This window comes from Solea solea, chromosome 8 (genome assembly GCF_958295425.1).
Source record: "Solea solea chromosome 8, fSolSol10.1, whole genome shotgun sequence".
In the NCBI taxonomy this organism is placed as follows: Eukaryota; Metazoa; Chordata; class Actinopteri; order Pleuronectiformes; family Soleidae; genus Solea; species Solea solea.
Window position 1 is genome coordinate 23,366,530 of NC_081141.1, and position 12,095 is coordinate 23,378,624.

At 39.5% G+C, this 12,095-nt stretch overlaps 1 protein-coding gene across 1 annotated transcript; it reads right to left on the reverse strand.

The window, feature by feature from the left end:
- Positions 1–746: 746 nt before the first annotated feature.
- ela3l (elastase 3 like) lies at positions 747–5,959 on the reverse strand. Its single transcript, XM_058636343.1, has 8 exons — positions 5,890–5,959; positions 5,570–5,658; positions 4,494–4,591; positions 3,434–3,562; positions 2,392–2,528; positions 1,888–2,033; positions 946–1,098; positions 747–851 (listed from the first exon to the last, which is right to left on the reverse strand). Exons 1-8 carry the CDS (start codon positions 5,927–5,929, stop codon positions 834–836), a joined length of 810 nt encoding a protein of 269 aa, XP_058492326.1. The 5' UTR covers positions 5,930–5,959; the 3' UTR covers positions 747–833.
- Positions 5,960–12,095: the final 6,136 nt, after the last annotated feature.

The window sequence follows — 12,095 nt, forward strand, 5'->3', positions numbered from 1 at the left end:
AAGAATGAGATTTAAATGAGAAAAGTTAGAGGAATTTTAAATCCGCTCTTGATTTTTTTTTTTTTGCCTCGACTTTCTGTTCCTCATCACAATGTGAACAAAAACGGACAGAAGAGCGAATCTGTCCTCTCTTGCCCTCATCTGAGTGTCGCTCTTGTGAGGTAATGTTAGACTATTGTGCAGGATTCTCAGTGACTCGTAGACATAATGTATTCCTGAGCCCCTTACCCTAACATTAACCATCACAACCAAACCTTTAAAGTTGTGATGACAGGACAAATTGTGCTCACGCAGCCCAATCAACAAGCAGCCCAAAAATTCTAAGTCTTAACCATAACAAAGTAATATCTAACCCTATCCCTAACCTAACAACAACTTAAAACCAGGTCTTAATCCCCCAACAGCCCTTTAAAGTTGTAAGGACCAGACCAAAATGTCCCCATAAGTATAGGTTTATACATTTTTTTGGTCCTCACAAACATATACGTATATGTACAAGTATATACCCGCACACACACAGAATCACCTCCCAGCTGTATGTGGGCTGTTTGTAATGACATGTAATGACATGTATTTGTTGGTGTTTTCTTTCAGACTGAAACACAAACCGGTCTGATCAGCATTGTCCTTTGGAAAGACTGTCAGAACTAATTCCAGATCATGAGTGTATGAGGACACCTGCTGGGCATTTGTTGACACTGTTTCTATTTTCAGAAAATCCTTCCAGACAAGAATAGAGAATCAAATAACGCCCACATAGTTTTTTTTTTATTTCAAAACACTCAAGACAAACTGAGTTTCTTGACTTTTCTTTTATTGACACTTTTTCTTCTTTAGTTGTTCATCATTACCTGAGAAGACAAATATTCAGTCATGATTTACTAAACACAAACAACATGAACTCAAAAAACGGGCTTAATTCTGTGTTACGTTGCTGTGTCTAACCTGGTCGATCCAGTCATTGAAAGCAGAGACACGGGTGAAGACAGTGGGTTTCTTCTTATAGTTGCAGCCGAGGCCAGAGACGAAGCTGGCAATGCCGTGGACCTCCCACACACCCTCAGAGTTTTTACAGTTCAGAGGTCCACCGGAGTCGCCCTGAGCCAGAAAGTGACATAGTTAACAAGACATATTTTAGTCATTTGACAGATGTATTGAGAGACTGGCAGGATAGTAGGATGGACACACAAGTAATATGCGTTATTGGCAGCTAAAAAGACGTGACAGAGACCCCCTTAAATTCTTTGGATGTGCCTTCTTTAGAACACACCTGCTGCATTTATATATCTATATACGGGGCCAAACATGAGGTTTAGGGCCCCTCAACTTGACCTGTCTGAGGAAATATGGCTCGTGGAATCAGTGAGCATTTTAAATCACCTCTTGTATCCTACTTTATAAATCACCATTAATGTGACCTTATATTTTTATTTATTTGACCCTTTAGTATTTCATTGGCGTGGGTTTAGCTGTAAGTTTGAGCCCCCTTTTAGCAACTTCCTGTCTATTTTGACGAATCAATCAAAATGGGTTTTGCAGCAATTCAAATGTAAGCAACATGGTTTAGTCACATTGAACAATATATATCAGTGATATCTGAACAGATCAAGATGATTTTGTCATGTTTATGTAAGATGGTAAAAGCTATAAGCAGGGAAACCTCTATACAGATCAAGAAAGTCTTCTGGATCCAGTGGATCAAAATGTGAAAATATTTCAGGTGCTGTTATGTCAATGTTGTTTTTTCCTTGCTATTTATCCTGTTTTTGCCTCATAATTTCCTCAATCTGGTTTGACAAAGCACTTTTTTTTATTTGTCTGAATGACTAATGTTTTAAAATTTCCAGTTTCCTCTGTCACGCAAAAACACACTAAGCATCAGCTTACGTTGCATCCAGCCACGATTCCATCCCCACCGGCACACACCATGGAAGTCCTGAGAGCAATACCCCACCAGTCAGGCTGGGAGCAGGTGGCATGATCAGCCACAGGCATCAAAGCCTGCTGCAGCTTATCAGCGATGGGGCCTCCAGCTAAAACACACAGGCAGAGTCTATTACTGTCATCCTCATACACTAGCTGTCTGTCAAATCTGCTTTACAGCATTTCCCCAAGTCCCATATTTTCAATTTAGAAGTAATCCCCCACCCCCAGCTCCTCCGGCAGGAAGTTTGAGCTAAAGTGACATGCGTGTGATTTTCATCCCAACTTTGGGAGGTATCTCTCGGTACCTCTGATCACACAGACGGCTGGTTATGAATTCAAAAATCACACTTGCATCCAATTTTACCACCCATGAGGACACTCTCATCAAAGATCTTTTAGAGATGCTGAAAAAAACAACAAGACAATATAATGACAAACATAGGCCTTCCACAAATAGAGACTTACTGTACAGCCTTCCCCATCCGGTGATGTAGCAGGGGTATAGGTTGGCCATCACAGTGCCAGCAGCAGGGATACATGCAAACTGCACATGGCTGCTCAAAGTCACAGGCTCTGACAACTTGATCATGGCAATGTCATTACTGAACAAGAGACAAAAAAGAGAGTAAGAAAAGGTCTGTGTGTACAGAAAAGATGCCGTACTATTTGCATGCTGTGTCGTGCAAGCGAAAACAAGCTCTGTCAAGCAAAACTATCAGAAGTAGCCGTGAGAGCCTCTGTACACAATTGTATAGACCTACAATTAATCAGACAATGATTTGGATACGCAGAGTGACGGAAAACACGTCCACAAATGTGCTTGTCGTAGTTTTCTAGGAGCGATGGCTATCTAGTAATGACGTCTAGCGACGTTTGTCCGGGGGAAGCAACAGATCGAAGTACACTGCTCTTGTGGACGCAATGTTGGGTGAATACAAAAGCTGCTTGACGTTGCTTCTCTGTCGTCATCGTGTTAAGCGCGCCTCTAATTTCTGATCTGTCCCCTCTTTCCGCAGATTCTGTAGATGGCCAAAACTGCTTCCTTGCCAGACGTGCATGCACTGCAGAGCGAAATCAAATCGCTGGCAGATTCGGCTGAGTTCACCCAGGCTATCAATGCCTACATCTGTTTTGATATAAACACAGCTTTACTAAGAAACACAGAGAGAGTCATTAGAAGCTCATAGGCTTAATCATCATTGTTTGAACTCATTTGACAACGGCTTGAGTGAAATGCACATTTGTTTAATAGTTACAAACTACTGCTTTATCTGTAAAAATGTAGCTGCTTATTTGGGTGGTAAACAACATTAAAGCATGTCCTAAATGCTCCACTTTTGTCGATACCTCTGTTGATGAATGAAGAGAAGCTGTGTCATAGGCACAAGCTGGAGGGAGGTGAATAAATAGAATCTGAGCCTCAGCACAGGACGTATGAGTTTATGATGGACTGTCACAGTAGGAGGCTTGGCCTACTATTTGTACTGCACACCGGTGCTTGTCTTACCCGAAGGCCACAAAGATGGGATTCCATTTCTCATGCACGATAAACTTCTCAGGCAGGATGGCCTGGGAGCTGGCTTCCTCCTCAACCAGGTTGTGTTTGCCCACAAACACCCTGTAGGAGAGCTTGGAGCTGTGGGACAAAGCAGACGGTTGAAGTTCAAGATAAACGACACAGAAGATTTGCTGCAAAGTAAAAGATTTGCTGAGGTCACACAAGACTTTCCACTTCAGCGTTTGTCCTGTAGGATCTCTGCATGGTTTGTGGTCGAAGGCCGAAACACAGAAAGCAACGAAGATTATTGGAGTCAATCAACATCAGGTCCTCCTTTTAGGCAGATGATTCCACTTGTTTAGATCCTCAACACCACCAAGGCATATGGGGATACCTTGTTCAACCTTATTACTCAGTGATGTGCAGATGAGCACATGCAATTGAGAACTAATTAAGTGAAAGAAGTGGAACCCAGTGTGGTCCTGTCTCCATTCATTCACTCTGCATTTAGAGCTCTTCATTCAGAGGTCTTCTGTCGTAACATGTGATTATTATACATGATATTATTTATAGTTACTGTTGCCTCTCTATCATTTCCAACCAGTCTAGCCAGTCTGCTCTTACCTCTGACATTAAACAACTACCGCTCACTGGACATTTCATGATTTCTCTGTAATCTCTGGAGCTGGTTGTGGCCAGTAGATTAGCAGTTTCTCTAATAGTCAGACCAGCCTGTCTGGCACTATGTCCAGGGTCACTTAAATCACCCGTCTTCCCTATTCTGATGCTCAATTTGAGCCTCAGCAGGTTGTTTTGACCATGTCTACATGTCTAAATGCATTTAGTTGATGCCATTAGTTCTGATATGAGCAATAACAAATAGTGTCCGTTTTATGTCCTGTCCTAATTGCTCTTGGATAAACTGGGGTTCAGGGTCCAGAATAAGGCCAAGCGCAGTGCTGAACACTGGATTAGATATACTGTATACTTGTATGTGATTTGTTGACGTGTCTACTGGCGGTTGCGCTTGTGTGTTTATGACCCTCTACAGGAGGGATACTTGTCATACTTGATGCAGTGAGCAGCAGTCATGACCCAGTTGGCAGCAATCAGCGATCCTCCACAAGTGTGCCTCCACTCACCGTCCCTCTCATACTGCAGAGAGACCTAGAGGCAGAGAGAAACGACGACGACATAAAGGAGACTGTAAGTGGTCGTGCTAGGATGCGGATGCATATAGAGACGGATGTTTTAATGAGCTGATTTAAAAGCCTAACTTTTAAACATAAACAAACGTCTGTTCCTTTCAAACCGTAGTCAAATGAGTTCACAAAATGCTGATTAAGCCCATGGGCTCCACATGACTCTCTTTGCATTTCTGAGCGTGGTGGTGTTTAGATCTCATATCTGCACACAGAAGGTGATTTGTTTTGTATCAAGACAGACGGAGGCAACAGCAGGATCACTTACTCCATGAGTGATCTTGTGGGATAAAAAACATGCATTTAATGTAATGTTTTTTGTTGTTGGTGTCATTAACTCTATAAAAAAAGGGAAAAAAGAAATGCTGGTGATGGTGTGTAAAAAGTATGATTCTGTGCATTATTTATTTCTCCAAACAATGGTGCATATTTTAAACATATGTGTCATTTCCTAGTTATTCTTTTGTATATTTTTGTCTTAGTAGTTTTGAGTGCCCATTGTATAGACTAGTATACAGTATATTATGCCCCTATAGGTTTCAACTGCGCCTTCACTCTTACTTTAATATTTGAATTTCTTGCCATTTTTCTCCTCTGTATTTATGTGTGAAATAAACATAAACATTTATTAATTTTGCCGTCAAAAGCACAAACAGGTTGGGTCAGAGTTTCACCTGCCTCTGCACTGACACTGTCAGGTCTGACAGAGTTGCTTGCATTCAAAATAATGTCACTTGTTTCTGTTCATAAAGACCAAACGGAGAGAGAATAATAAAATAAATTTTAAAAGTTACACACTGCAGCTTTAATTCAAACACAATTTAAGTACAGAATTTTTCAATAGCCACTGGGTCTTACTTGAATAACCAGATGTTGGACCAACTTTGTTTGCCAGTAAATTAAAAAATAAAAAACATTGACAGATGTGTGCATATTAGCATACCTGCCAGGGCCAGCTGTGGGGTTTGGCATCTACTCCGTTGACGACACGGGTAGACAGGGGTTCAATGGGTGGTTTGCCGCACCCGAGGGCTGGACACGGAGGAGATAAGTGTGATGGACACGAGAGAAGGAGAATAGGAGAACAAATAAATGACTTTACACTCCTTCATCAGGCACATCATTTTTCTTTTCATTTCGGAATTGAAGAAAAATTAGTGCGAGCTCCCTGTGTGGCGAGATGTGAGCTCACTCGTTTCAAATTTCAAAACATGGAGAAACAATTATACATAGACTCGTACGCAGACTGCCAGATGTTCTTACCGCCAGCAATGAGCACTGAGGCCAGCACAATGGGGAACATGTTGATTGATGCTTCTGCTGAGGGACGGCAGGACACCAACACTCTCTTTTAAACTTTTCCACCACAGGCAACACCCGCTCTTAATGTTTGATAAAACAATCCCATTGGTTCATCGCTGCCTCTGGGGGACCGAGATGCACCAATGGCAGTGAGGGTCAGTGAAATCGGGAGGTTGACAAATCACACAGGTGTGTTTCTTGGAACATTTCCCATGACCTTCATGTCGGGCCACAATCCAGGCTCCGCTGACATGTATTAGAACGGTGGCTTCAACAGCTTTCAGGTGTATATTTACAGATTATGTATATATATGTATTTGCAGAATGCAGAGGGCAAATCATGTATGACTTTGTGTATGTTAACTTAGCTTTACCTGTTTTCACAAGAAAAACAAACACAGCGGCTTTCACTGTTGCATAACCGCATGGGAAGCCAACATCTGGGATGACTGGCACTGACCTGTTTTCTCCTAAATGTAAAGGCACATCAGTCTGATAAATAAACTGGACGGCGCAGAAGCAGATGGTATGATGACGACCGCACCAGATTGGGCTGCATTCTTGATATATATAAAGATTTTATGGTGGTGGTGGAGGTGAAGGTTGCTGATATGTGGGCAGGCAGGCAGGCAGGCAGGCGGGTGAGGGTGGATGGTGTAATCCATATTTTGATTTCTAATGGCAGCCTTATGCTCAGAAACTCTTCGTTTAATATTTCATTTTGTCTGACTCAAATACATCTGGCTACAAGGGCATTTCAAGACAGAAACTATGTTTTGAAAGACAGTTAATAGATTCCTTTATATTGTATATCTTTTCTGAATGGAGGTGAGTAATGGTGCTTTTCAAGTGGAGTCTGATTTCTGAGTTCCTTGTTAAAAGTTTCAACTGGAACGCCCCCTCAAGTTGGAAAGTTTGAGTGACCTCAAAAACCCCAACATTGGATTCAAAGATCGCTGCCTGTAAAATCCAAGCAACCTCACAAACCCCGCCATAGGATTCCAAAAATGGCTGCCACTTGTACACACACCGCTGCTTTTACTTTTAATTGCACTACTGTCTTATTTCTTGTACGTTAAGTCAGTCATACTCAAATGTATCCGTGCTATGCTGCGTGCGTGTATGCAAAATTCCATGTAGAGCGTTGTTATCGTACGTCAAAATAAAAGCTGTCAGTATAGCACAACCACCAGAGGGGACTGTAAGGTTCCGTACAGACGCACTACTTTCGGACAAGCTGTCATTTCATTCCGAGGCAGTAACATCTGGAATAACATAGTACCACTTACAATAAGAGAATACCTCACACCTTCAAAATCCACCTAAGAAACGGGCTCAAACTAAAGCAACACTGTAATCAATCTGCTAACTTAGGCACTTCTACATATTTACATTATATACTTGAACTTGACTGTGCATTTTCCCCCTTTAAATAAATAAATGAATGAATAAATAATAAAGTTGTTGGCTAAGTTGGTATGGCTAACAATGGCTAATGTGAGATATGTTTCTCTCCATGTTTCTTCCCCCCGGCTCCTCAACTGGAACACGGTCAATTCAAAGGTGAGGTCACTCCCGCCTTCCCGACCTCCCATGTAAATGGAACAAACCATAAATATTTTAGTATCAGCAGTAGCAGTGTGCATCTGTACTGTCATTTCCATGCACTTGTTGCCAGTGACTTAAAAAAAAGTTCCCCTCTTAAAGCAGAAACAAGGCCGGCAGGATGTACTGGATGTTTCGTGATATGCTCATATTCCTGAATTCTATTCTAGTTTTCCCCAATATTCCTTTTAGTTTAACTCAATCAATCTTCTTCTTCTTCTTCTTTCGGCTTCTTTCGGCTTCTCCCTTCAGGGGTCGTCGCAGCATGTGCAGCATCACAGCACATCATCATCTCCCTCCGTCTTGCCCCAGTTCAGTGATCCACATATTGCATTTGGCAAAGGTTTTTACGTTGCCCTTCCTGACACAACCCTCCCCATTTATTCGGGTTGGGGAGTGACATCATGTGAGTCCACTGGATGTGGCCCCCACAGTGGCTGAGTTATAGAAAAGGCAATCAGTCAATCCATCAATCAAAAACCTGCGCTGCAGCATTTTGTGCAATTTATTGCCTTCACGGGCAAAAACAGCGTGATGAAAGCTAGTCTTTCAGTGTCTGTTTGGAATAAGACTTGTTGGTTTTGATATTTCTTAGATGGTAAAATGCAGTTTTAGTGAGTGAATTGATGTGTGCAGAAAAAAGGATTTTAGATTCTTGCTCGATCACTCTCTCTCTCTCTGGACTTTTGCACTTAAAATTAAATCCTATATTTTGTCTTTATTTACGTGTCATTTGTTGGTAGGAGATGTATAGTTGTGTATCATTGGCATAGTGATGAAAAGCTATTTAATCTTTTCTGATGGTCCCAGAATAGAGACCTGAGGGACCCCACACGTTATTTGAATTTTAGCCAAGGAGTCGTCACCTATGGACACCCTACACCAGGGATCAGCGAGTAAATGTGGTTGTAAGCAATTGAATATTGGGCTAACATCATACCCTCATCAGGCAAAGTGCCTTAAAACGTCTTCGGTCAGAAGTTTGCTGCCTTAAACTAACAATAATGTGGATGTTGTCTTGTTCTGAAGACAAATGCGTGTGAGATACGTACTCGTACTGGTAATATATATTGTGCATCATTTCAAATTTAAGAATTAATGCTTCTTCTTTGAGCCTAACATATAATAACAGTTATTTGACGGACATTTACTCCCAAAACCTGGCTGTCCATGACAACAGCAGTGTTGTTATTTTTCCAGCTAAACCTTTAGTTTAGGTTATCTGTCAATTCTAGCAACAGAATCTATATGAATAAGTTCATATTTTTTCAGAATAAAAGCACTTAACTCGATATGAAATTTTTATTTTTTTGTGAAGATAAGCAAATAATTTAAGATCAGATTTGTTAAATCATCTGCCGGGCCAGATACTGATGCTGGCTGGCCAGTTTTGGCCCACCGACCACCAATTGTTGATCACTACAATACATTCTAGGTCTTTTTCTGTGCATTGTATTTGACGCCATGAGGCCACATGTACTGTACATCAAATCATGTATCAATAACAACTCGACTGAACGGACGTTTAATAAGTTATGAGACTTGGAGGGCACGGACACAACTCCTGAGGTATGAAAGTGTCAGAGTGTGCAGGCCTGCAGTGACTCAGCATCCAGGCTCTGTAAATCTGCCAAAAGCTGCTTGAGTAACATTCAGTGGTGCAATACAGGTGCAGTAGCCATGTAGGGTCAATAGAAAATGTGTGTGCGGAAATTGTAAGTTTTTGTTGATCATGATTGTTTCTAATGAGAGAAGTGATATCAGTTTCATCAGCCATGAGAATCTGAACTCCCTAATCTGAGATTTTTCAACTGACCTACAAGAAATTCACAGATTTCACCTGCAATCCACTCATATTTATCGTTTTCCGCTAAATGAGCACATGATTTACAAAATTTACATCATGTTCTATTGATGAAAACCTGGAACTAGGGATTGGATTATTGGTTCCTAAAGGAAATGTATACTGATGTTATGAATCAAGTGAACAGTTATTTTCCCATATGTCTTCCATTCAGGAGGAGTCTTTTAATCTCAAAAATTACTTTGAACTACTGTTGTTTCTCAGAATTCATGCTGTTTTTTTTGTTTTAAATCTTGTTACATGTGGCCCTAATACGCTTTTCCTTTTTTTTTGGCTGATTCATTTTATCATGATATTTTTTATACCCATTTCAAACATTCATTAATTTACTCACCAACTTCTTTTACACTTTAAATATTTAATCTTTTTATTCATTTGTACACCTTTTACCACTTTACCAGACATTTGTTTTTTAAATGCTCCTGTACAGCACATTGAATCTGTCTTTGTGAATGAAAAGATTAACTGGCCGTGCCTCATCCTTGAGCTGTGACATCTTTAAATAAGCATTATATTGTAATAAAAGCAGTATTTCAGAAAAAAAAAATCACATTTTCATCAGACTATGCAGCAAACAACAGACTGGACTTTCTGCTCATGAATCAATTAATCTCCCAGTTCACCACTAGATGGGACAATTTATCTGTTTAGACACCAAACTGATTTGGTTTTAAAAGAGACAGACGGAGAGATAGAGATACATTCCGTTGCTTTATTTTGTGTTTGATGCAAGAAAACAGCTTCCACGCTTGTTGAAGTGAGCCACTCAGGAAATCAATCCTGTGTCTAAACTGGGAAACGGTTCAGACAGAAAAAACAATGACATCTAAAATAATAGTCAGAGCCCGACATACATATGAGAGTGAGAGAGACGGAGAGAGAGAATACTTCACAACTTGTAACAGCTGAATTTACGTATCAAGTTTGGTGAGAGCCACTTCTCTGTAGTTTGCACACCATGGAAATTATAGGATTCAAAAAAACAATGACGGAAACAAAATAATAAAAAAAAACACTTGAAAAGCACCAGCAACAACAACAACAAGTGAGACATGCTGAGCTGTGTGTGTATACATATATTCATATCTTTGTGAGGACCAAACATGTACAAACCTATCTTTGAGGGGACATTTTGTCTGCGCCCCACTACTTTAAAGGGTTACAGGGTAAGGGTTGTGATGGTTAAGGTTAGTTTAAGGGGTTAGGAAATACATTATGTTTATGATGGGTCCTCATTTGTGTGTGTGTGTGTGTGTGTTTGAGCCTCTCCAAAACTGCGTTTTCCCAAATAATTGAAAAATGCCTCTTGAATTCTGCAGGCATGTGTCCAGAACAGACACTTCTCTTTCCAAATTTCTGATTAAAACCCATGTGTTCATTATTCTGCAGTGGGCAGAGGACACCAAAATCATGAACTCAAGCTCACACACTGAATGATATAAGTGCATAAAACATTAACCTGACCTGAATACCACCAACCCTTCACATTTGTAGTACAAAGATCTAAAGAGAGAAGGTATTCATTTAAAATGAGACATTACGGTCAACAAAAAAAAACTGCAGTTGATTTAATATAAAACTATGCACAGAACCTGCTGCACAACAGATAAAGTCAGTAAATACGATGCAAGTGAATTATCTTAAATGTGGAAGTTATGATTAATTATAAATAAGAGAATTTTAGAAATGAAATACAGAAAGTTTGCTCTCTTGGAGAGCACTGGTTATTACGAGTAGATCTTCTTTAAAATTGATTTTTGCTACAGATATCAAAAGGATTATTATTAAAAGATTATTTCATTTTTATTTTCACTGCTGCAGTTGAAAAAAAAAAGAAATGCATTGCCATTTAAACATAGTAACAACAATAGCAACATAAAAGAACAAATAAAACCCGGTTGTGACATACTAAGTCATTATTATGAGATACTTAGTCATTATTATGAGAAACTAAGTCATGAGATACTTAGACATTATTATGCGATACTAAATCAAAATAATGAGATAGTAAGTCAATATTATGAGCTACTAAGTTACAAGATACTAAGTCATAATTATGAGGTCTCTCTTGAAAGAGAGCCTGTAAAATACCTGTAACATAAAGGTTAAATAAAAAAGTCATAATCATGAGATATTCAGTCATTATTATGAGATGTTAAGCCATTAAGTGTCGGTAAAGGGCTTCCATACAGCTCTATATCCATGTGTTGAATACATTAGTCTTATTTATTCATTTTTAAATGTGATTGGTGGTATTGTGGCCGGCTATGAAGGAAACAATGAAAGGGAAAAAAATAACCCTTCACATTTGTAGTACAAAGATCTAAAGAGAGAAGATTTTAAAATGAAAGGAATGTTCTAATAAAACGAGAGACATTGCAGTTTATTATAAAACTTTGCACAGAACCTGCTGCACAAGAGATAAAGTCAATAAATATGATGCAAGTGAATCAGGAATTTGTCTTAAATGTGGAAGTTGTGATTAATTATAAATTAAAGAGTGAATTTAAGGAGTAAAATACAGAGAGTTTGGTCTCTGATCTCTTTTTTTTGCTACAAATATCAAAAGGAGTGAGATCATTTCATTTTATTTTCACTGTTGCACTTGAAAACAATAGGAAATGCATTGTCATTTGAACATAGTAACAACAAAAGCATCTGAAAAGAACAAATTAAATCCACATGAAACCCAGATGGG

Bases quoted from the DNA above. Each gene is read 5' to 3' on its own strand.
- ela3l (XM_058636343.1), bottom strand. From the start codon at position 5,929: ATGTTCCCCATTGTGCTGGCCTCAGTGCTCATTGCTGGCG. The intron at 5,659-5,889 runs GTAAGAACATCT...CTCCGTGTCCAG, and splicing joins CTCAGTGCTCATTGCTGGCG to CCCTCGGGTGCGGCAAACCA. The intron at 4,592-5,569 runs GTATGCTAATAT...CTCTGCCTCTAG, and splicing joins CCCACAGCTGGCCCTGGCAG to GTCTCTCTGCAGTATGAGAG.